The sequence below is a fragment of the Apodemus sylvaticus genome, chromosome 23 (genome assembly GCF_947179515.1).
Source record: "Apodemus sylvaticus chromosome 23, mApoSyl1.1, whole genome shotgun sequence".
Classification (NCBI taxonomy): domain Eukaryota; kingdom Metazoa; phylum Chordata; class Mammalia; order Rodentia; family Muridae; genus Apodemus; species Apodemus sylvaticus.
The window spans coordinates 25,790,843-25,817,254 of NC_067494.1; the positions used below are offsets into that span (position 1 = coordinate 25,790,843).

At 45.6% G+C, this 26,412-nt stretch overlaps 1 protein-coding gene across 5 annotated transcripts in view; it reads left to right on the forward strand.

The window, feature by feature from the left end:
* The first annotated feature begins 1,706 nt into the window (after positions 1-1,706).
* The window catches only part of Phactr2 (phosphatase and actin regulator 2), a 255,526-nt gene continuing 230,820 nt past the window's right edge, over positions 1,707-26,412 (forward strand). For 2 of the 5 annotated variants that reach the window (XM_052169354.1, XM_052169357.1), the window contains exon 1: positions 1,719-2,106. In XM_052169354.1, the coding sequence (XP_052025314.1) occupies positions 1,878-2,106 (229 nt within the window). In that variant the 5' untranslated portion in view covers positions 1,719-1,877. Of the gene's footprint in view, positions 2,107-26,412 lie in introns of all 5 variants that reach the window. The other 3 variants (XM_052169358.1, XM_052169355.1, XM_052169352.1) reach the window with 3 other exon arrangements.

Genomic DNA, 26,412 nt, shown 5'->3' on the forward strand with positions numbered 1-26,412 from the left:
TTGACTGGCAAGCTGTGGAGAGAACACCAGAGGACACCTTCAGAAGGTGTGGGACACAGAGATGACAAACTGGCAAACATGATGACACACTCCATTGTAATGTAAGTATACATTGTAAGGTATACTCTTATGGGCTAATCTAGTTATGATCCAAAACAATCCAAGGGTGATTATTTGGGCTAAGTATAACCTCTAAGTGCCCCCTGCTACCTTATCACTGCCCTCTCTGAAAACCACAGAGCTTTCTTCTAAACCACACAAGAAACCAAGAAAGTGGAGTACTTTTAGAGTTCCATCATTTGTTTTACATAATTTAGCGTGTGTGTGTGTGTGTGTGTGTGTGTGTGTGTGTGTGTGTGTGTGAGAGAGAGAGAGAGAGAGAGAGAGAGAATGATATATGCATGTGCAGGACAACTTGGGGGAGTCAGTTCTCTTCTTCCGGTTTGTAGGTCATAGGAATGGAACCGGGATCTTCAAGCTCGCCATAGCAAACTCCTTTACCTGCCTAGCCGTCTGGTTCTGGGGTAGTACCGATTCGCAAACTTTGGTAGCAGGAAATGGTTAAAGCAAGTCCAGATGATTTCTGCTGACTGTGAAAATGTCCACCCCACTGCACCCCACCCCCACGCACACAGAGTCGCTGTAAGAAAAGAGCCTTTTACAGCTTGCACTGTGAACACCGTGACCTAATTGCTAGGGCTTTTCTGAGTCTCTGTGTTTGTCTAGCTTTCTTTCCTCTCTTGCTTCTAGGTTCTCTCTTACCTTACGTTTGGGCTTATTTTCTTGTTACATGAAATATCTCATACAAATCGAACCTGAGGTATGTGTGGCTGTGTGCCTATCGGGGGAAGGGGGCGTGGCCTTGTGATGGCTCACTGGGTCCTCCCTCTCCATCTCTGTCTCCTCTTCCTGCTGCTGTCTATGGTGCCTTTGTGAAACTCAGCAACGTGCCTCGACTATCAGAAACTTGCAGAGATGGTCAGCTACTTAGTTTACAGCTTACAGCTTTTCACTTCTGGGCTAGCCACTACTTGAGGACCTAATTGTGTAACTGATAAAGCTGAGATTTCAATTAGTAAAATCAACGCCCGCCTTTTGCCAGCCATCCACGCTGCTCTTCCTTTGGAAAGAAGCTAGTCCAACATCACATTTGTGACACTAATTCAGCCCTTTAAAGACTGATTTAAAAAAAAAAAAACACCACGACCTTTGAGTCTGACCCAGCACAGACTGAAGCCCAAGAATGTGGGGCTCTGAGAGACACAGATGAGCTTTGACAAGGACAAGAGGAGGATCAAAGGAGCAGACATCACAAGCGACTCCAGATCTGCCAGGAATCCTCCTGCAAACCCTTTGGCTCCAGTGTTTTGCACCTGTAAACGACATATGACAGTCATTGGGTCCTTGTCCTATTACAAGACCTCCAGGTGTGTGCACGCGTGTCCCCACCCCTCCCTGACCAAGTGCAAACGAGACTCTTGACTCTGACCTTGCATCTTAGCTCTGCAGCTAAAACTCCACTTCTCTGAAACCCTTTGGGGGAGCCGCTCTGGGCCAGAGGCGACAGACTCCTGTCTTACAATAGAGGGGCCGCGCCTGGGGCCCGGAGCAGCCTGTGCAGGTTCTAGGGCACCGAGGGTGGCAGGCTCGGAGGCCGGTGGCTGTCGCCGGCGGGAGCGAGAGCCGGCTGTAGGCGGCTCCTTCCTGTGCAAACTTTTCTGTGCTCTTCCTCCTCCCGCGCGGCGCCCCGCTGCTTGCGGCCGCCTCCCCGCCCTGCCAGCCGGCCGGGGGCTCCACGCGGGGCCGCGGCGGACAGCGCAGCCCTTTGCGCCGGCTCCACCCTGCCTGAGCTCGCTCCCTCCTGGAGCCTAGAGCGGATGGCGGAAGCCGGCAGGAGCCCTGAGATGTCCCCGGACCAGCCAGCCAGCCAGGAGATGGTGGCGGCAGAGGCAGAGGCTCTGGACCCCGAACCCGAGGCTCCCGGGCCACCGGTGCCTGCCCTGCGCTGGCTTCCCGGGGACCCGAGTCCCCGTGGCCGCTCCCAAAGCGACCTGTCGTCAGCCTCGAGCCGGGGCCGCCCGCTCAGAGTCCACATCTCCGGTTCAGGTAAGGGTGGCTCTGGATGGTCCGGAGTAGCCCGGGGAGGGCTAGCCCGGGGCAGGTGAGGGTCGCGGTGTGGCGATCTTCCCTGGACGTTCGGGGGCAGCCGTGGGGGCTGGGGGACGGAGAGCAAGGGCGAAAGCTGTGGTGCCCACATCGCCGCCTCCTGCTGGGCTGCAGAGGCTTGGTGTCCCTCGGCAGAGCGGCAGGCGACCGGTGGGTGCGCCCGAGTGGGTGCGCCTGCCTTCTGCGCGGGTACAGCACGGCGCGATTTCCGCGGATTCCCCTGGACTCCCGCTCGGTTGTGCGGTGCCAGGCGGTACGGGCACTGGTGTTGACTTTGGTTCTTGGGCTAATGAGTCTTTGACGGGACTCTGGTCCCTCGGAAGGGTGTGGTCCCCTCATTTCAGGGGTTAGCACAGAGCTTGGAAAGCAACCCTACTCACCCCTACTTCGGAAATAGAGATTTCTTGGTGGGGGTTGCTGGTAACAGGACAGGGGATTCCGGTTTCCGTGACTGTGAAAACCCATAGAGGTGTTAATGAGAGTTTGGCATGGCTGCATGTGTGTCTGCTGTCCTGTTCTCTGGAAAGCCTGGGGCCAGTATCTACTGCAGAGAGAAGCCTCTGCCCTGTGTCCTCTAAGCATAAGCAAAAACTGGGAACTTTACTGGGGCCGGGTGCTACCCAAGCTGCGGTGCCTGATGAAGGGCTAATCTCTTAACTTTGTCTCTCCTATCTCGGTGGTCAATGTGGAAAGCTGGCATGGCTTAACAAATGGAGACATTAGGCAGACTGCTGTCATTATTTAAAATATCCGGAGAACTGGGGAACTTTTGCCTTTAGTCCAACAGTTTTCAAGGGCGGTTTTTATAATTTCCAACCTGTGACGGCTGCATGGGAACTGGACAAGGACAGAGGACATGAGAATGGCCAGTTTCAGGAAAACACTTGCTGATGCGAACTGTACACCCCACCCCACCCCACAGTCCCCTGCTGCGTCTTTTCCCACGCTCTGGAGTCTGGTGTCATGTCTTCCTTGATGATTTTCCCCGTTTATTTATTTGTGTATTCGCACGTGCAGGCACACCTCAGAATGTGTGGCAAAGTCAGGAGCCTTGTTGATCCAACCCAAATCCTCAGGCTTGGTGTCCGGTCCGTTTAGTCACTAAGTGTCCTCTCCAATCCCTTCCATGATCTTGAAAGCAACCTCGTTCAACCAAAGCCAAGTCCTGGCTTGAAAAGAGCACATTTCGGTGCTCCTTGTCTCCAGCCACCTAACTCTGTTAGGTTACGATTTGGTCTTTGCTACCCAATGTGTTCAGGAAGCATCAGCAGTGTTTCTGATCTGATTCTGGAGATCACCTCGGATAAAGGCAAGTCGGATTCGCTAAGTTCAAGTGGTGAGATGTCCGCTAAGAGTTACTTTGTGTAGAGTGTTGAGTTTGGAAAGAGTTACTTTGTGTAAAGTGTTGAGTTTGGAACAGCATTTGCCTTCTGCTTTGGGGGCAATCAGAATCAGAACTGTAGGTGATCTTGGTTGACTTTTTAAAAAGATTAAAGGATTAACCATTGTGATGACCGAAGTGAGTGCTAGTTTAGCTGGTGACAATAGATGAGCAAGTATAACTGTCTCGGGTTTTGATTTTTAAGGCTAGGAATTAAAGTTGCATGCTAACAATAGCAGTGAGAACTCTTTAAGTGTGTATGTATGCCTATGCACCATCCGACAGTGACAGGGGCGGCTGTCGCTCTTCAAGGAATCCTGTGTCATACAATGGATAATGGGAAGTGGCAGCTTTCCAGTCACTTGTCCCTGCACCACAGAATGTTGGTGCTCAGGTAGGACAGTGAACTTCTGCCAGTGAACTTCCTGTATCTCAATTTCAGAACCAAGCTTTGGGTCTCTAAGAGCAGGCTGGATATAAGCATGAACTCACCTTTCTTTGAATCAGGAGGGCAACAAATGAACTCTCCCTAATTCATTTCCCACGACAGCCAGAGGCTCTGAGCAGGCTGGCATGCCCAAGTTATCTTAGGAGCACAATACAACGCTTAATCTCTTTATGACAACAGTCCTTGGCCTGATGCTGAAGCAGACCCAACTTCCTGGCCGTTAACAGAAACTCTGGGCACGCTCAGAAGCAGTATCTGGGTCCTATGACTTCCAGAATCAGTCTCTGGATCAGCAGCATAGGCTTCTAATCTCCCTCCCTCCCTACCAGACACACCTACTTGATCTAAATCTGCATGCTGAAAGACTGAAAGATTACCCAGGCTAGCTCTCTCTCTCTCTCTCTCTCTCTCTCTCTCTCTCTCTCTCTCTCTCTCTCATTCTCTCTCTGTGTGTGTCTGTCTCTCTCTGTCTCTATCTCTCTGTCTCTCTGTCTCTGTCTCTCTGCCTCTCTTTGTTTCTCTCTGTCTCTCTTTGTCTCTGTCTCTGCCTCTCTCTGTCTCTGTCTCTCTCTCTCTTTTCAAGTTTATAGTCTAAGAAGTCTTTATTTCAGACACCAAGTTTCAATCTTAGCTCTACATAGGATCACTTGGGGAAACTGAGAACAAGAAGCAAACAGATTCTGGATGGGTCCATCTCAGGGATTCTGCTCTTGATTGGCTTCAGGTACAGCCTGGGCATCAGGTAACGGTAAGGCTTAGCCAGACTGGAAACTTGTCATTCCTTTGGCTGTGCGATATTGGAACACTGTAACCAGAGTTGGGTTTCCCTAAGGGCTAGCTTGAAGCACATGTTCCTGTCCCCTTCTCTCCCTCAGCCACACCCTGCCACACCCAAGCAGCTTTCCCTGCCTCCAGTCTTGATTCTGCTAGTTGTCAATGAGTTCTTCCTGTGGGATCACTTCAGATAATGAGTTAATTCCCTTGGTGATGGATGAGCATCAAGCAAGAAGGGAAACCATCTTTGGCAAAGCCATAGAGGAGGGGAGAAGAAACGGGAAGAAGGATCTCCTTCTTGGGATATCAGACAATAACCACTCCAAGACAAAGGACCGCACTCTGGTGTCTTCAACCATCATGCCACCTTCTGCCCTGGCTTCCTGTCCATCCTTGAAATTCAGCCCCCTCCCCCTAATTGTTAGCTGCTGCATTCTGAGCCGTCAGTGCCAATCATTCTTAAAGGCCTTCTCAGGACCAGCGGTGTATGGAGATATCCAAAGAGCCGCTGCTTCCTGCATTAGTCCTGGGTTTTCACCAACTTTTCTAAATGAAAATATCTCAAGAGTTTAAGGGCTTTTATTTACTTTTGGATTCGGGAACTAATTTTTACACACACACACACACACACACACACACAATACATGCAGCTTGTCAGCAAAAACCATCGCTTCTTAATTTAAAATCCATACAAAATGGGCAAATACTTTTTGAGTCAATAGACTTTGAAAGTCAAACCAGGGTTGCCTTTGAATTGTGAGAGCTCAGACTGAGTTTTTGTCTGATTAGTTTTGTTCTGTTTTGTTTTTAACTCACAGGTCTTTGAAGTTAACCAAAGCTCTGGACTTGTAAAATCTAATGTTCTTGTAAATAAAAACAATTGTCAAAGGGGGAATCTTAAAATTTCACTCTCATCGTGTACACTCAGGGTTTCTCTAAACGTTTCCGCCCGTCTCGCTGGTCTTCTTCACTCAGAGATTTACTGGAGTGGGCCGCTTCTCCTGTGCTTCTCTCCCAGGACTCTTCAGTAAGCAGAGTCTGCCAGGATGCTGTCCAGGTTCTAGTCCTGTTGTTAGCATCCAGCAAGTGTGGGTTCAGCTGCGGGAGGGACAAACACTGGGTTTGGATCTGTGATTCCATCTTGCCCAATGCAGGACAATGCGCCCTAGGCTGGCGATGCCCTTGGCTGGCGACCATGGGCATCTGCTAGCTTTACATTTGGCTAATTCAGAGTGGAGGGGTTTGTGTCTGTTAGTTTTCGCCAAGCAGTGGCCATCTGGTCTGAAGCTTACTTTCTGTCTTTTCCTGGTCATACAACAGCAAGGCTACCTGGCTGTCATCAGACATAGGCCAATCTGGATAGTGTAAAAGGAGGCCAGGTGTAACAGGTACTAGAACATTCTAAACCAGCTCAGGTTCTGCTCCTGTCAGTCTGGGAACCTGGTGTAGACATGTGTGCTGATCCCATCCCCTGCACCAGAAGGAAAGGAAAATGCCTTTATCTTTAGAGCTAGGTCAGAAAACTCTTGCCCAGAGAGAAGGTGTGCCTTCCATCTTGGCATGTTTTTAAAACCTGCTTCATCTGTGAATGAAGAGGTCTCTCCTCAGTCAGGATGCACCTGATCTGGGCCCCAAACAGTAAGTTGTCAAGAATTTAGGCAACTGGTTCCTCTTTCTCTGTCACTTTCTTAAGGCTGGCATGACCTCAGCGGGCCCACAGCTTCTGCTTGACTCCCCGCTGGCGGCAGGCTTTCTTCCTCTCTAGTTTGAGGCCTTTCCCACCCTCACACGAGTTCCCTCAGTCAGTTGTAACACCCAGCAAGGACACAAGACCCACCCCTGGGACACCCAGACCCTTGCTTTTGTGAGCTCTGTGGCTGCCTGGGGGAAGGATTCTTTGTTCAAATTCTTAAGAAAGAACCTACTGTGTGAAGCATCCTCTTACAGCAGGCTGTGAATATAATAGGTGAGAGGGAAGCCTGTGGATTGGCTCCCTTTGTGAGCCCACCCAATCCCAAACCGGTTTCAGCTGGTTTCAGCTGAGGTTCCTGGACCCACAGCAGCAGTGCGCCCACTTAGCCAGAACTCACATGAATGTTGTCCATCCATTCATTCGTTCTTTTATTCACATAGTATTTATTGATGTCACTGTGTGCCAGGCGCGATTCCAGACACAGGGCAGATGGGAGCGAGAGAATATGATTCTACAATCTTGGATGCAAGGCTAAAAGCTCTTCCGAAAAGGCATGAGAGCCAGAGACAGCATTTCTCCAAGGATCAAAGCCATGTATCATGTAGTATGGGCAGTATATTACCTGGTGGTGATAGTCATTTATAAATGAGGTACCTGCTACAGGTAGAGTCTAGCTCACCACTCCTCTATTGTGGTCCAGAGAGTGATGTGAACCTGGGCATTTATTCTGGGCTGTTTGTGCTGCAAGAGGTGCTTTAGGCATGGGCACATACCTTGATGTTTAATGTATTTATTCAATTAGGTCAAAGCTAATGGGCCAAAGACAGAGGCAGCAGAGATATCCCTAATGCACCCATGATCAAGTGTGTGTGGGGGGCACAGAGGGCAGAGAGTAAGCTAGACACGACACAATAGGAAAGTACAAAGCTATGATCAGGTTCCAAGGCCACTGTGAAAATAGCCTGGGAGAGGTCCCCAGGAAGGATCTCCCAGAGTCTGCAGAACTGTGCGTGGAAATAGACACGTGGAGAAACGGAGGGTTTGGAAAAAGAATCAGCACATTAAAGCCCGGAACAACTGGCGTGACCAGCGATCACTAGAGGCTGTTGGCTTTGCTTGATGCAAAGAAGTGAGAGAAGGAGGCTGAGGGAGGCTGAGGGCAGACTCTGAGGTGGCAGTGTCTGGCTGGTCACAGGAGCACGTGGCTAATGGTATTTGTGAGTCTGATGGAAATGCATTCTGAACGTGTTTCTACGTGTTCAAACAGAAGCCCCGACGACAGTGGAAGAACACAGGCACAGGAGACAGACATGTAAGATCGTGGTTATCGTCTCGACTATCTCTGGTCATGTTCCTTCCCTCCCTGGGCTTGACTTCCTTAGAGCTGACCTGGAAATGATTAGTAAGCGTAGCACCGTGCTTAGTGAATGATTGTGGGGGTGAGAGGTGAGAAAAGCGATGATCTCGAACTTTAGGGCTCTGGGTAAAGTGTGTCATTTGGCATACTTCTATTGAAAGGCTGTTTAAGGTACATTAGCGTGAGTCTCTTGCCTTTTATACATGGTGAGACCATCACAGGCAGAAGTCAGCTTTCCTTAGTTTTACATTGTTGGTGCCTAGGTTAGGACCTGGTACATACTTGATATTTAAGGAACTTATGAATGACTTAACGAGGTCAGATCTTTTAACATTAAACATCTCTCTGTATGTCTCTCTGTGTCTCTTTCTCTCTCTCTTACACACACCTACACACACACACACACACATACACACACACACACACACACACACAGAGAGAGAGAGAGAGAGAGAGAGAGAGAGAGAGAGAGAGTTTTGATTCCCAGATGTTCTAAAGTGAGAAGAACCGAGCAGAGGAGTTCATTTGCTTTTTTCAAGCGCTGCTCACGATCTTCCAGGGAAGGGGCTATTGCTTAAGGCTCACTGAGCCACAGCCACAGGAGACAGTTTGTGCAGAGGAAGTAATGACTCTCGGAGGCCGGTGGAGATGAAATCCCAGACCCCGGAACTCTTCAGCCTCATGGGAATGCTCTGCCGGCACCAGACCCAGGAGTGTGGTGAGGGAGGACCAGAAGGCAGCAGGCTGTGGCTGAAGCAGTCCTGAGCCGGCTGCACACACCCTCAGCCTTCTCTTTCACGGCAGCCCCTTTTCAGATAGGGAACCCGGTTTTTTAAAAGGTGGAGGAGGACATCACTTGGGTGTCAGGGAAAACCTGGACCCAGATCCACATCTTTCTGACTTCCAAGTGCACACCCTAGGTCTCATGTGTTCTAGAGTATCTGCCTTTCCCTCATAGAAAGAGCTTGGGGAACCTGTCCCCACCCCCCACCCCCAAAAGGAGAAAGCCACATCATATTTTAACACTCAATTACACCATTGTGAGCTAGAGCGTCAGGATGAACAACTCTTCTGGACTAAGGTCATGGCTCAGCGAGCCCTGCAAGTGTGAAGATCCAAGTTTAAATCCCCTGAACCAGTGTAAAAGCTGGACACATAGGGAGAACCTGTGTAATCTTGTGTCCTACTGCGAGACGAGAGGTGGAAACAGGAGAATGCCCACCAGTGTGCAGGCCCAGCTAGCCTGGCATATGCTGTGGAATTCAACAAAACTCTCACAAACACAGCAGCAGGAGTGCATCAGCACCTGAGACTGCTCTCTGATCACGACATGTGCACCCTAGCACATGTATGTTCATGTTGACACATATGAAAACACACACACACACATGAATACACACGTGCACACATGAATACATGCACACATAAGAATGCTCTGGCTCACACATACACCCACACATGAATACACTCATGAATACACACATGCATACATGAATACATACACACACATGAATATTCTCTCTCTCACACACACACACATGAATACACACATGCACCCATGAATACATACACACACATGAATACTCTCTCTTTCTCACACACACACATGAATACACACATGCACCCTTGAATACATACTCATACATCAATGCTCCCCTCACATACACACACATGAATACACACACATGAATACACACATACATGCATGAATACATACACACACATGAATGTTCCCCTTCACATACACACACACTATATACCCACCTACACATGAATACATACATGCACATCAATGCATGCTCTCTTTCTCTCTCTCTCTCTCTCTCTCTCTCTCTCTCTCTCTCACACACACACACACACACACACACACAGACACACACCCCAATCAGAAGTTCTTTTGCCAAAAAAAAACCCAAACCATCTTTTAAGTCCTTAGCCAACTGGCTGTCCACTCGAAGGCACATCTAACAGGTCAAGTTTTAGCAACACTTTAAGCCAGTCCCCTTCAGGAATCACTAATTAGATTCACCAATGCAAATGCAAAGCCACCCAGGCTTGGAGTTATGAGCACAACTTGTATGTAAGGACCACAGTGCATCTCAAAGTTCAAGTGTACTTTCAGATGCAGTGAAACTCGGGCGAGAAGAAAACAGCACAAAACAGGGAGGCAGCTTCAGGGTGTGAGTCATCGCCTTTGATCACAGGAGCTGAGATCTGCACAAAGCAGTAGGTGTATTGACTTGCCTTGGTAAAGTAGCTTAACTTACTTTGTGACCACCTAGCTCACCCTTGACATTCGTGAACCTTACCTTGCAAGTTTTTCATGCCTCTGTGAAGTCTTGGGGGGGGAAATGGATGAAAAATAACATATGTCTCCTAACAGGAAGACTCTTAAGACATATGAAAATTGCATCTTGTGAGAAAGGTCATCTCAGTGACTCTGTCTTGTTTTTGAGATCAGTGTGTCCTTTTTGGTCTCTGGACTGTGGTTCAAGAATGCCAAAGGCACAAGTAGGACTTTGCTTTGGATCAGCAGCTCTTATATCTGAAGTATATGTCTGTCTGTCTGTCTGTCTGTCTGTCTCACACACACACACACACACACACGTGATTTGTAGTTTATGATTGTGAGCCAAGGGAATGTCTCTGACTTTCTTCAGTGCTCACGTGTAGTATTACCTACCTGAATTGTTGGTGTGTGTTCTTTAAGTATGTAACTTCCCTTGAAGTGGCCTAAACATCAATAATTAAGCTCTTCTTTCTCAACCTACCAGCTATCATGGATTCTAAACCCACCCTTTCATGTTGTACTTCCTCCAACTAGGCCACACCTACTCTAGCGAAACCACGCCTCCTAATAGTGCCACTTCCAATGCATCTATGGGAGCTATTTTTATTCAAACCACCACAATGGGCATGGTGGCATGCTGTTGTAATCCAGAATTTCTACTCCAGAAGCCTTGGCTGACAAAAAGACATGGTGATAATGACAGAGAATTCATCTAGATTTACTAAGTGAATTCTTCCTTTCACAGTTGGTATATCAGAGGAGTGCGTGCTTATTCCAGTTACAATGTTACTGGTCACAACAGACTTCCCAGCATGGTGCTTTGCTTAAGAAAATTTATGATTGTGGCCTCTCACTTTTGTGTGTGCGTATGTGTGTGTGTGTGTGTGTGTGTGTGTGTGCATATGTGTGTATGTATATGTGTGTGTTTGTGTGTCTATGTTTTATAATGTATGTTTGTATGCAGATACATGTACACATATGTGTATGTACACATGCAGGTACATGTACACATATGTGTATGCACATGTGAATGCTAGAGTCCAGTCTTGAGCATTGTTTTTCCAGTGTCATCTATCTTATTATTTTTAAATATTGTTTTTAAATTTCTATAAATATAAATATTGAGTGTGTGTGTGTGTGTGTACAGGTGTAGAGGAGTAGAAATTCTGGATTACAACAGCATGCCACCATGCCCATTGTGGTGATTTGAATAAAAATAGTCCTCATAGATGCATTGGAAGTGGCACTATTAGGAGGCGTGGCTTCGTTGGAGTGGGTGTGGCCTTGTTGGAGGAAGTACAACATGAAAGGATGGGCTTTGAGGTTTTGGGAGTTTAAACCAGGCCCAATGGGTCAATTCACTTCCTGCTGTCTGCCAGTCTGGATGCAGAACTCTCAGTATTCTCTCCAGCACCATATCTGCTCTACGCCGCCATGCTTCTCACCATGATGATAATGGACTAAACCTCTGAACTGAAAGTCAGCCCCAAATAAATGTTTTCCTTTCTAAGAGTGTCTGTGGTTATGGTGTTTCTTCACAGCAATAAAATGCTAATTAAGACATCCAGCTTTTTTTTAATGTGAGTTATGAATATAGAACTCAGATTCTATGTTTGTAAGTTAGACACAGTTACAAATACCAACTGAACTATCGCCCCAGCCCTGAGATGGCTGCTTTTGTTCCCTTGCAGAGGCTATAATTCAGTGTAGCCCTTTAGAGCTCACTTTGCAAGTTCCAGATGATTACCATCAAGGGAGAGTTGAGGCATTGCAAAAAAGGGCAAGGCTCATGGCCATGTGGTGAGAATACCTTCCTATGCCCTTGCAGGGCAGTTTCATGGTAATAGGAGTTGTTTGGACAGCTAGGCCCCCAGATACTCAGTGGGAGAGCAGTTCCAATTCAGGGGTGGGGGTTAGTTCAAGGACTAAAATAAGGGGTTGAAATGGGGGATACTCTCTTTCCCTATTGCCTTGTATTTCCGGAGATTGATGATCTATCTATCTATCTATCTATCTATCTATCTACCTATCTATCCATCCATCCATCATCTATCTATCTATCTATCTATCTATCTAGTGCATATGAACTGCTATAATAAAAATGTCATAGACTATTAAAGCAACACAGATTGACTTCTCACAGATTTGAAGGCCCGGAAGTCCAAGATCATTATCCCAGGAGACTGGGTGTGACTTGTTTCATCAGTACTTTTGATATCAAGCTATCTGCCTACAAGTAACCCAAAGTGTTTATCATATCTACATAGGAACAGGTAAAAACTTGTTTTCCAAATATTCTAAACTGAAAATATAATCAAGTAGATGTTTGCATGGCTTTTTTCAAGAGCTGCTCATGAACTCCCTAGAGCTTCTAGGGAAGGGGCCTATTGCTCAAGGCTCACTGAGTCACAGCCATGGGAGACAGTTTGTGCAGAGGAAGTAATGACTCTCTGTCCGACCTGAGGCCAGTGGAGATGAAATCCCAGACCTGGGGATTCTGCCACCTCATGGGAATGCTCTACCAGTACCAAACCCAAGAGTGTGGTGAAGGAGGGCCAGAAGACAATAGACTGGCTGATGCAGTCCAGAGCCAGCTGCACACACCATCAGCCTTCACTTTCACAGCAACTCCTGTCAATATGAGGAACCTAGTGTTTAAAAATTGGATCAGTAGCTGGGCAGCAGTGGCCCACGCCTTTAATTTCAGCCTCTAGGAGGCAGAGGCAGAGGCAGAAGCAGAGGCAGAGGCAGAGGCAGAGGCAGAGGCAGAGGCAGAGGCAGAGGCAGAGGCAGAGGCAGAGGCAGAGGCAGAGACAGAGACAGAGGCAGAGACACCCTGTGAGTTCATGGCCAGCTTGGTCTACAGAGTGAGTTTTAGGACAGTCAGGGCTACACAGAAAAACTCTGTTTCAAAACAAGCAAGCAAACAAGCAAGCAAGTGAGCAAGAAAACAAACAAACAGAAACTGAATTCAGGATGCCCAAGTCCCTTGGGTGACAGGGAAGTACTGGACCCAAATTCACAACTTCCTGACTTCAAAGTGCACACTTTTTGCTCATGTGTATCTGAGTACATATCTGTCACCCATCATAGAAACAGCTCATGGACACCACCTCAAAATGGAGACAATATCACTATAACATAAGGCTTTGCAAATGCCATTGTGTAAGGGGATGCTTCTTGATTCACAGATGCCTAGCTTCTTATCTTGTTGTCACATGGTAGAGTAAATAAGATTTCCTTCATGGGTGTTCCCATTCGTTACCACACTCCTTACTTCCTCTAATCCCAGTTCTCTCTCAGACACCTCACCTCCCGATGCCATTACATTAGGGATAAGAGTCCCAACATTTGCATTGAAGGGGATACAGACATTTGTTCTATAACACTATCTGAATTATCCATTCATCTGGACATTCATCCATCCTTCATTTCTCTGCCTTTGTATACACACGTTATTATCCAAGCTCCTAAATTGACTTGTCTTCAAACTAGCAGTGAGACTCACTGGATTTTAGTTCTAAAAGCACCAGAGCCAGCTAACCCAGCTCTCTTGTCTCAACGTATGCTGGGATGTGGGACACAGGAGATGATGTTTCCATGTAGGTTATATAGAGGACAGTTCTTGAAGGGAGGTGGGAGAACTGAAGGCACATGAAAAAACCTTTACTATGTCATGTCCAAGGACTGGGAAAGCAAGGAATTCCTGGCTTCCGGGAGGCAAAGACGTCACTGCGGAAAGCAAGATATCTGTCGTGATGACCATTCTAGGTTTTCAACTTGATTAAGATCTATAATAAAAAGCTTAGACCCAGGCATGGTGGTACACTCCTTTAATCCCAAGGAACAGAGACAAGAAGATTTCTGAGTTCAAGGCCAGCCTGGGACAGAGCAATTTCCAAGTAGAGAACAGTTTAGGTCTAGGTGTGATAGTACAGAGCTTTAATCTGGGCCACACCTTCTGCTGGAGGAACTGAGAGTTCCACATCTTGATCCAATGTCAACCAGGAGAAGACTAGCATCCCCAGGCAGCTAGGAGGAAGCTCTCTTCCACAATGGGTGAAGCCTGAGCATAGGAGAGACCCCCAAAGCCCACTCCCACAGTGATACACTTCCTCCAACAAGGCCACACCTGCCTTCTCTGCCGTCACAGAGTAGCATTCTCTGTGGACCACGTATATTCAAACCACCACATCTGTTAAGGTCAGAGAGAAGAAAAGGAGTAGGATAAGAAAACTGTTAAGGACACATTTGTTTATGGCATGGTGGGTATTTGTTTCACGCAGTGGGACCAGTTGAAGGTTTGAGAATACAAATAGAAATGGAGGTATCCTATAGAACAACAGGGTAAGACTAGGAAGGGTGATAGATGTCACCTTTTGTAGAATGGAACCACCCTTTGGATCATAGATCATAAGGATAACATTTTATGCCTTAGGGATTAGAAATAACCCAGAAGGAGATCTGGGCACGGAGGTCAATAATTCCTCTTCCTGAAGGATAAAATGTCCTTCCTAAAAACTCCACCCTAGCCTGTTGGGTACCTGTTACCATGGCACCATTTAGATCCTATTTCCATTTAGAGTAGCTCTCAAGGCATCTTATAAAGCCTCCACATTACTCTAGGAATATCACAGGGATCATAGCCTTGTCTTTGTCCAAATGGAGCCGTATGGAAGTAAGGCTGATTTGGATCCTCACTCTAGAGACCACCTCCTTCCAGACAGCAGTGAGCTGACTTCAAGGATCCGTTTACACAGTGAACTTCCATTCCTTTGGCCTCATTTGATCAGATACATCTCAGCAAGCATTGGAGTTGGCACGAGGTTACCTATAATGACCCAGCTCAAGATTTGAGGGCATTCACTGGGACAGCCGCTCCTTAGCCTCAGAGAAGTTTGGCTAGAGGTTGGTCATTGTCAAGGAAGAGAGGCAGTTAAGAATATTATATTGTGAAATTGGGAGCTCCGAGGAGGGAAATAGTGTACTGAGATGAAGTTGAGGAGGTTGCAACATTACAGATGATGAAGCCAGGCCCTGTGGAAAAAAGTCCCCGAGCAGGGAGCCCCAGGTATAGCCAAGGGGGGAGCTATGGCCAGAGTCAGAGCAGATGCCTGGGTTCTGAGTAGAGAGCAGGGAATGAGGTAAAAAGTCACAACGGGGTCCTGAGACTATTACTTTCCCGGAATGAGACAGGAAACTTAGCAGAGATGCCATGTTCTTTGATGAAAAGCCAAGATTGACTTTTTCTCTCCGGTTCCATACCAGCATAGGAGCGAATCCACCTCCATTATGTAGGGTGGCCCTCCTTACACTAATAGGCAACAATTAGAAAACTAATCGAAAGCACTCAAGGTAACGTGTTAAAGTAGCTAACTCATTTAAATGCTCTTTTCTAACAAGCCACATTTCTTCTCCTAATTGAATGGAACAGCTGTCCCTCATTTCTCCCGACTCATTTACATTTGTCTTAGCTTTAGATACATTCTTGTACAAAGTAGTAAGTACAGATGTGCCTTAGATAAAATGTGTAATTCTTGCTTCTGCCAACCTTATTCCTAGATAGATAGGCTATCATGACACAAAAATATGAAGAAATCTTTTTTCCCTCAAAATTTGGGATATATATACATTTATATACATATATACATATACATATGTTGTTCACTCTTGGAGGTTGCAGACAGTCTGATGGTCTAATTGTGTGCTTTCTATAAGCATGTCCCTATTAAGTATTTACTCTTTCCCTAAACTTTTAGTATTACAGTTGCATTCCTAGTTATTTTAATGTCCCTGTGACTTGAACATGAGAGAATCAACTTGAGGATTTCAGCGTTTTCCATCCATGGCCATCGGGCTCCATGTTACTCTGCAGTGGTGAACACAGAGTTCTTCTTGAGAGATGTTCCAGAGTGAAGGTGTTCACCTTCCAGCATCCAGGGAGCAGAGAGGGCAGAACATACCTGTGCTAGCTGGCTTCCTCTCCTCCCCTTGTTCTATCTAACCTTCTCTCCCTGTAGGATGCTGCCACCGCTATTAAGAGAACATCTTCCCCCACAAGTACTGTCCAGTATGCAATGTGTCACTGGAAAGATCCTTACAGATGCTCCCACCTGAGTGCTTTGTTAATCTCCCAGGAATCTCTCCCCTCAGTTGAAATTAGCCATCATCACAACAGAGGTCACTGAGACTTGGACATAACATCTTTTTGCATATATGGTCCTAACTTCATGAGGAGACTCCTAGTCCACAGGACAACTCCAGGTCTCTATATTTATGCTCTTAGCAGAGTTCAAGAAAGCCTGTTTTCTGGTCAGGACTGAACATCATTAATATCTGAAGCTTCCTTTGAGGCAAACATTCCATAAGATATGGGCGACCACAGGGATGGCTTTGCTTAGGAATGTTCCCATGGGATTTTGAAACAAAGAAAGAAACATGTGTGTCCCCTGTACCCACACCAAAAAAAAAAAAAACAAAAACAAAAAAACAAAAAAACCAAAAAAACCAAAAACAAAAACAACAAAAAAAAACGAACAGGCAACCACAAACAAACAACAACAAACCCATCAGGCTTATCTCTAACTACAATTGTCTTAGTTGCTTTTCTACTTTGTGATAAGATACCATAATCAAGGTAACTTATAGAAGAAAGCTTATTAGGGGCTCGTAGTTATAAAGAATTAGAGCTCATGAAGGTAGAGCAGAGGTAGCAGGGACAGTAACTGAGAGCTCTTGAACCACAGCAGGAGGCAAAGAATGTGCCAGGGATGGTGGGAGATTTTGGAGACTTAAAGCACCCTCCCCTTACCCTGCCTCATTGCACCTCACCCAACAAGGACACGCCTCCTAATCCTTCCCAAACAGGTCCACCGACTGGAGACTCAGCATACAAACATAGGAGCCTATGGGGGCCTTTCTACCTCAGCAAGAAAAAGGGAACTTGTGACTAAGAAGCAGGGTTGCGTTGGTAGCTAGAAAATCACTGGGAGGAAACAGGAAGGGTAGGAAACAGGATGGATACGAAAGCGAGGCTGGTTAAACCAACATGCAGTTGATCATCTGCTAATGGAGAAAAGTTCCTACTAAATGACTTAGCAGGGTTCTTCACTTCAACTCTGTTTGATGAGAACACGTCAGACCTCTGTCGAGAGAAAAAAACACAGCAATGTTCAATTTTGAACTGGCTCAGGCCTGCTAACACATTATCATTTTTTTTTTATTGGAGGTTGCAGTCCAGCAAACTGCCACCACCAAGTGACTTTATACCCAAGGGGGTGTGTGGCCCACTGATGCACAGCTTTGGGTTAGGATAGCTCCTCCTGTCTGCATCTGTCATTTTTTTTTTTTTTTTTTTTTTTTTTGTTGCACAACTGGAGACACTTCCTTTGCTCTCAGCTTCTCCTTCTCTTGCAAAACCCGATCAGAATTAATCAGGGTGTCTTCAGGATGCTCATTCTGAGCTGGCTAATCCGTGGGTCCCAAATTTTACTTCTTGGGTTCCAAAGAAGGCACCTCTTCTACAATGTTCAAGTTGATTGACAGCTGGTGGGTCAGGAGAAGGCCTAAGTGAAGTTGAGCCAGTGAAGGACCTTTGTCACGCCAGTGAGGGAGGTAAAAATCGCACTTCTGATTTGCATTTCTCTGATCACTATTGACGTTAGGAATGATTTGAGCCGTTTGTGTTCTCAGCATCAGAGGTCCTTCAATGGAAACTCTTGCATCCTTTCTTAGCTCTTGATGTCTAGAGGGTAATAAAGAATCCTTTGGCTGCTCTGTGAATTGGAAGTACTTTTCTTTTTCAATTGCTTTCACTTTGTTCTTAGTAGGTTTTGTTATTCAGGAAAGAAACAAGTTTTGATGTATGAACGTGAGCGTTTATATACATTTACAGAGGGTCTACAACCACGCCATATATGTCTACAATTTGCTTTGAAATGCCCTTCAATAATAAAAAAAAAAAAAAAAAAAACCCAAAACCTTCTGGCTTTGATAACTCTTATCTTCCCTTTCTAGTGTGGGAGGTTTCCTGCCTTGCTTGTCTGCATGCCAAACATGAGCCCGCAGAGCTTAATTTTAACTCAGCAAACAGAGCTTTTCGGTCGGGTCATATTACTGTGAACACCTGTGAAATTGAGGCGCTTTTCCTGAGGGCGAGCTAAAATGTAGGCCATTACCTCGCTGGGAGCAAAGTTCTGGCGCTGGAATCCTGGCTGTCGAGCAGATCTGTAGGTATCGCTTACTCAGAAGCCCAAACTGGATCATTTTAACACCAGCTGCTTCGAGGTTTTGTTGCCCCCTTTGCTCAAAGCTTAGCAGCATTAGCTCCAAAACAACCAGCTTAACTGACTGGAAAACTCAGGGGGAGAACGAGCCCAGGGATCTCTGGTCCCTTCTTCTCTCCATAACTCCCAAAAGAGAAAGTTCATAATGTTTTTTTCTTTCACATCTATCTGGTTTTCTTTTTTTTTTTCTGCCTTTTTGATTCCAATTTGCATTCTTAATTTCAGAGTCTCAGTAGAAGGACAGGTAAAATATACATCCCCCATTGTAAGGCTGACACTGACTTGGTCAGACAGACTTGTCCCCATACCATTTGCGAGACTTCTATTTCCTACCTGATCAAGTGAGTGAGTTGTCTTACTGTTTTGGTACAATGTTGACATCAACGCCAACCTCCATCCTCCCGCCTCCTCAAAGAGATAAAATCTAATCATCACCTCAGGATGGTTTCATGACATATAATCTTGTCACAGACACAAAAGGTTTCAGGACACTTTAATGTCTAGCTTTTTTTTTTTTTAACTGTTTTCTCAAGTTTATATTCCACAGTTAATTTTTTTCAAGAAAATTAATTTTAAAAGAAAGAAAAGGAAAAAAAAGAGATTAAAATAAGAAATTGAGCCTTTTACCCCTAGAAAATTGCTGCGTGCAGCATTTTGTTGAAGCGGTGGGACAGCTGCGGAAGGGAGGGTTAAAGAGTTGACCTCATGAAGGGGAATGCTTTCAGGGGTTCCGTCAAATAGACAATCACCAACCCCCCCCCCCCCCTTGGTTGCTCCACACCAGGCTCCTCCAACGCTGGGCTTTGCACACGTTAACCAAGCCCTTCTTCACCCAGGCTGTGCCTCAGCTCTGGAACTCTCTAGTTCTGATTAGAAGTTTGTGGCACCGGTTCCCACACAATCTAAATCCCAGCTCATTCTGGATTTTTCTTCTGTTAAATTCACTTACTGATTTCAAGACACAAGCGTGTATAGACTTTTGGCCGGATCCTTTCTGGTGCCAGGGATGAGCGATGGGGCAGGACAGAGAACAGCTTCTGGAGGGAGCCGGGGCTCATAGGCCACATACAGTTGGGAACGGCACATTTACTAAATTGAAGGCAAAAAGAACAAGGCAGCCAGGTTGATAGAGTAATAATAATAAAAAATAACAATTGAAGAACAAACCAAAACTGGCATTCTATATGTCAAACTGGAGAGGAGAGAATAAAAAAGAAGAAAACATTTGGAGTGCCATTAACAGTCCACTTGTCCACTTGTAGGGACTGTGTGTAGAAAAATCAATACAATTGCCCCTCTAGATAGCAGTTCAGATTTCTTGGACTCTTCTAGGAGAGAAGCTGATGACTTTCTAACTGCTCTAAATTTGAGCCTCTCAGCTCAAATGCTAATTAGACTGTCTAATTCCACAGGGTAGAAACCATGGCTTCACCACACGGGAGGCCATTGTGCATTCTTGAGATTGACTGCCGGCCCATGCTGTAGGGGTCAGTCACTAACATCTAGATGGCATGTCCTCATGTGTACACACATGTCATGTCAAGGCCAACAGTGCACTTGTAAAAAAAAAAAAGAAAGAAAAAAAGAAAAGGACTGCCCCTATACCCATGAGTATGTGGGCCACACCCGTTGGAAACATAAGGATTACAAAAAAAAATAAAAGTAAAGGTTTAAAAAGAACAAAAACTTTGAAGGGATAGAGATTTTTAGAACGGAAAGAGTTAGTGGAAGAGGAGTAAAGATGTTCAAAGCACATGTGTGTGTGTGCATGAGATTCTTAAGAAATATTCATAGAAATATTTATTACATTAAAAGAGAGAGAGAGGTAGGTCAGAGACTCATCAAAACAACGCAGAGCGATGCGGGAAGACCTGATGCTGCCCTGTCTTCCTCCCAGAGGCCACGTTGCTCTTTGAAAGAACAAGGAAGCCAGAATGAAAGGGCTTGCCGCATCCCAGCCGAGATTAAACAGGCCAAGAGGAACTGGATGAGTTCTCTGAAAAAACATTCATTTAGTTTAACAAGCTTTTGCAGAATAATTTGTTTTTTTAATCTAAGGGACAAGACTTATTACTGGCTAACTCTGTGTGAGTGTTTGTATGTGTATGTGTGTATGTATGACTGTGTGTGTGTGTCTGTATGTTTATGTCTACATATGTATATGTGTGTGTATGTATATATGTGTGTATGTATATGTATGTGTGTATTTGTGTGTGTCTGTGTATATGTCTATATATGTGTATATGTTTGTATGTATGTGTATATCTGTGTGTTTGTATGTGTGCATAAGTATGTATGTGTATTTACGTGTGTTTGTATGTGAACATATGTATGTGTGTTTGTATGTATATGTATGTGTGTATATGTATGCATGTATATATGTGTATGCATGTACATCTATGTGTAAGTTACTTTAATCCACTATGTCCTTATAACTAGTATTACAGAGAAGCTGAAGAAAGTTCTCTACCATATTTCAGCCTCTTACTCAATGATCCAGAACTGGCTCCTCCCATTTCATGGATGCAGGGGTGGTGTGGTTAAGGGGGGGGGTGTCTGGATAGGATGTAGCAGTAAACCGAATTGGGGCTAGCAGCCAGTGAGCACTGAAGCTACATGAATATAAACTAGATCTTCTGGGCCCAAAAGCTGAGCTACTGGACAGTGCCCAGATGACTGGATGGGAGATGTTACCAGCCCTGTGGGGACAGGAGTTTGGTGGGGTGAGGAGCAAGACAGTCTCCTGAGGCAGCGTCAAGTATGTGAGACAAAGAGTCCCAGGAGCACCATGCTTGCATGTTTGGGCGCTGCCTTAATGTAACCCGGGCATAGTCTAGTCTTCTTGACGTAGTGAGTGCTCCATCCAGAAAGTCCTGTCACAGGCTTTCCGGCTCTCTTTCTCACCTGGATGCCACACTGCTGCCTCTGGGGTGCAGAACTTTTAATTCTTTATTTTTAATCTGGACTCAGATATCAAAGGTGACACTTTTGAGGGGAGAGAGAAGACTTGAACAGGTAAAGTTTAGACCTATGGATAAGCTGGCGCCATATTCCTTCCATGGAAGATCCTTTGTTTTCCTGTCTCCTTTTACTTCAAGTTCTTCTGTTCGAGTCACCCTTGAAGGAAGAGATCATTCAGGTTCAGGCCTCATTGCTCCTGCCGGGAACCCCAGGCCGGGCACCTTCTCTCCCCATTCTCCTTACCCCTCCCTTATATATGCACACATAAACATTGCTGATTTCCCTTGTCACCCAGTGTCACATATGTCTTTGCTGTTCTGGGTCAGGAACTTGCAAATTGAAAGTAAACTAAAGGGAACCTATAGCTTCCATGTACAGACTGTATTTGGACTCTCTCACTGAAATCAACGGCAAAATAATTTTTACTAGACTTTTGGTCATATTACAAAGTTAGCATCCATTGCTTTTAGGTATCAAATGATATTGAGCTCATGGTTTTGAACTGTGTCTCCATCTGTTTACATAGAAAATATTATGTGAGGAAAAGCAAACCTTCCTCCTTTTCTCCAAAGTGTTCCACTATCTCCTTTACCTGCCCCTTTCCCTTAGTCCTAGAACTATATCCTGCCTGTATTAGAAACATTACATCCTGGGCCTGGAGAGATGGCTCAGTGCCTGAGAGCCCTGGCTGCTCTTCCAGAGGACTGGGAACTGTTAGTGACACCCACATGGCAGCTGACACTTGCCTGTAGTTCCAGTTTCAGGGATCCAACACCCCCCACACAGACAAACATGCAGGCAAAACACCAAGGCACATAAAATAACAATAGCTAAAAAATTCTAAAGAAAGAAAGCAAACATTCCATCCTAAACTCACATGTAGCTATAACAGGCTTTGAAGATAAACAAGGTGTCAAGTCTAATCAGGTCCAAATTAGATGTCTTCAGCTAACCAGGTTAAGTTCCCCTCCCGTAGCCTTTGCCATCGACAGGAAATGCACTGCCTTGCTAATTCATATCCCTTTCATCACTTCCCTATCATTTTTGTAGAGGTGAGGAGGAGGAGGAGGAACATTCTGTTGTGGTAAGAATTGAGCTGTTTTTCCACTGTGAGGAGATTCTTAAAAAAATTATCTCACTGTTCTTTGTATTCCTACTGGCCTTTGAGTGTAGGAACATCTATACCGTCAGATCCTTGAAGAGACTTTTAGTACTGGTGTTAGGTAGTTTGATGATACATGAACAGCTGCCTAAGAGAGTAGACTGACGCCCATTGGGATGGCTTGAGCCTTGTCCAGCCTGGTCTCTTGGGGAAGGAAAGATCTATTAGAAATCCCAGCAAAGGGATCCAGTACAGCTGGCAGGCAGAAGCAGACTCAGTAGTTTTCATCGCTCTGTGCCCATCCCTGGACCCAAGCCACCCATGGTCGTGATGGAGGAGGATGCTGTGTGAGGTAAGGAATGACCTCATTCTGTGAGGGAGCCTGGCATGGGAGCGAGATGCCAACTATAACATATGTATGCTTTTATAGCCCACGGGAACTAGGCCTAGTCCAACTTATATGTGAGGAATTCAGAGTTCAGTTCTCCTGGTCCTACTGGGAGGTCGTGGTATCTCAATATTCTCACAGATCTTCCTGAGAAAGGAAAAAGGAGGGAGAGAAAGTGGCAGATGATTTATGGTTCTTTATTACTTTGTGACTGGTCCGTGGTGATTCTAGCTGACATCTACCCCTCCCCACTCCACTCCTAGCTCTTGCCAGGTCCGAAGTGGGAAGAGACAATGGAGGAAGGAAATGGCCACAAGTCCTTCTAAGGAAGGCTCATGATTCATTCACGTGCATGTTAGATATCCCCTCCCCTTTGCGCTCTTTACCATATAACAATCATTGTCAAATATGCAGGCTGTTTCCCACTGCTCAAAAAGAGAACTGTGCTAGGAGGCTTATTACTAAAATACCAAGCTACAGATTCTTCTCCATATGGGAATTGCTTATGATAACAAATAGTTGATGTGTTTTTATAGTTTGATAGTGATGATACAGTTTTGTTTATTAAAATACAATTGCTTATATTTTGACAACTATAGTCCAATGGTTGAGTATTCAGGGAGACACGGAGGAAAGCCATGTTACAAATCTCCTTTTAAAGAGCTCAGCCCACAGCTCTAGTGAGTCCATTCAATCATTAGGTTAATTCAGTAGTAAGTAAAGTAATTACTTGACTCTGTATTTATTAACTCTTGCTTTGCTCAATTTGCCTATCCCCCTTCCATTGGCTTCCTGGGTGCTTAGAATCCAGGCATGTGCCAACACTATAGGTTTACCTTTAGCTTTATCTATATATTTGAATTAGGTTAATTTATCTACAAACGATATGACTGATAACCAATTAAAAATGGGAAGAGGGCTGCGGAGGCTCAGTGTGTAAAGCACTGTGGCTCCAGAACTCACATGCAGCTGGCTGATCTACTGCACTTCCCTAACACCAGAGTTCCTCCTGAGGGAGGGAAGGCAGACATGAGAGAATTGCTAGGAGCCAGGTAGCCTTAGGTATGAGCGGCAGCAAACAGTAGACCTCATCTCGAAAACAAGGTAGAAGATGAGGATCAACATTTGAAGTTACCGTCTGATTTCCCCATGTGGGCTTTGGCATGTGCCATACACACATACACATATGCACACATATACACACATACATACATACACACATGCACACATACACACATGACACATATGCACTCATGCATGCATATACACATGCACACATGCACGCATGAACTCATGCATGCATACACACATATAACAACATGCACACATACACACAAACACACCTGCATACATACACATATACACACATGCACACATGAACTCATGCATGCATACACACATATACAACATGCACACATACACACAAACACACATGCAAGAATATACACATACACATATGCACTCATATACATATGCACTCATACATATAAACCCACATGCAAATGTACACGCATGCACTCATACATACACACATGCACACATACACACAAACACATATGCACACATACACACATACAAACATGCACATATGTACACATGCCACACACATATACACACATGTACACATACATTCATGCACACACACACACACATATACACACATACACCAGGATTTTTAAAAATGGAAAGAAGCCAATGCAAGTTAGTGGCAACTGTCTTGAACCTGCTCACGTTGTTTCTACTGTTTATTCATTTATCCATAATCTTTCTATACAGTTGTTTATTTCTATCACATAAAAGGCCATTCCAATGACCTTGAAACCTAATGTAATGTGGGTATGATAGGAGAGAGTCCTGGCCTACACTGTAGTTGGCAAACAGTCACTCAGAAGAACTGTGGATACCTGAGTCCGGCTGAAGCATGCAGCAGATAGTCAGGGATTTGGCAAGGGAAGCAGTGTGTGTGCACAGATAAGTCAGATAGGACAGGACATGGTATGATCCCTGGGTCACGGGAATACAGAATGCAAGGTAGTCCGTGTGTGTGCCTGCATCCATGCAGACTGCTATGCACGAGCAAAGGGCACAGTGCCAAGAGCTGAAAGGCTTCCAGACTCAGAACCAGGAAGGGCTCTGGGGATATCTAAGTGGCAAACTGGCCAGACTCCTGAACCTGGCCGCCAGCCCAGTTAATCAGGGTCAGGCCTAGTCAGACTTAGCAGCTGCCAGCCAAAGCCAGACCCAGCCCACCTCAAACGCAGGCGATGACTTGGAAGGCCCTGATCACCCCTTGGGATAGTCGTGTGTGTGTGTGTGTGTGTGTGTGTGTGTGTGTGTGTGTGTGTGTGTCTGTGTGTGTGTGTGTGTGTCTGTGTGTGTGTGTGTGTCTGTGTGTGTGTGTGTGTTTGTGTCTGTGTGTGTGTCTGTGTGTGTGTGTGTGTGTGTGTGTGTGTGTGCTTGTCTAGCCACTCTGAGAATGGTTTCTTCACCTAGAGACCACATCTTAGGGTTCAGGATGTGATAGTCTGTCTTTTTCTTCTAGTGATGTTTCACCATGTCATCCATACGACCTTCTCTAACTCTTTGAGGTTGACGGGTGTGAAGCCTCTAGGTCCATCAAACACCAGCAAATGGTCCCTGAATATGACAAAGGGAACAATTCACACTCCTTCGGGCTTACCCCTGCACATCTGAACCTCATCCAGAGTGATAGTGCCCTCACCCCACCCCAGGCTCCATAGGAGAATAAAGGTGCCTTTGGGAAAATGACCAACTAAAGGTTTATTTTTCTTCCAGGATTTCTGTATGGGTGACTATTACATATAGAAAAACAGAATGCAAAAATTCTATTATTTAATTTGATCACAGAATGCTACTACTATATAGCACAGCTTTTATGGAAACATTTACTCAATTTTTTTTTTCAAGACAGGGGTTCTCTGTGTAGTCCTGGCTGTCCTGGAACTCACTCTGTAGACCAGGCTGGCCTCGAACTCAGAAATCTGCCTGTCTCTGCCTCCCAAGTGCTGGGATTAAAGGCATACGCCACCAGGGCCTGGCGACTTACATTTTAAAGAGCATTTGCTGTTTCCACTTGGAGATGGATCCCACAGGCTGCTCACACCGTCTCAGGCTGCTCATGATTTACTTGGAGGCTCTGGGCAGAAGGCAAAGTCAGGCACAGGGTGCTAAGCCACGTGTTGTAGCTCAGAGCGGGCCTGGGAAGAGCCTGGGGTTTCTCGTCTCCACTTGTTCTTTCGTAAGAAAGGGCCCAGCTGTACTCACAAATGCCCTGAGCCATCTGCACACCACCTCCTGCACATCCGCTCCACACGCCTCGCTCTTCCAAGCTCCCATGTCAAGTCTCTCCCTTGTTATTGAACATAAAAATTCCTGAAATTGCCCAGTTATACTGAACTTTGTACCTCCTCATTGTTTGCACCTCTCTACACACACATTCACACACATATGCCCATATACACACTCACACACTCATACACACACACACACTCTCAAACACATACTCACAGACACACAATACACTCACACATATACATTCACACATAT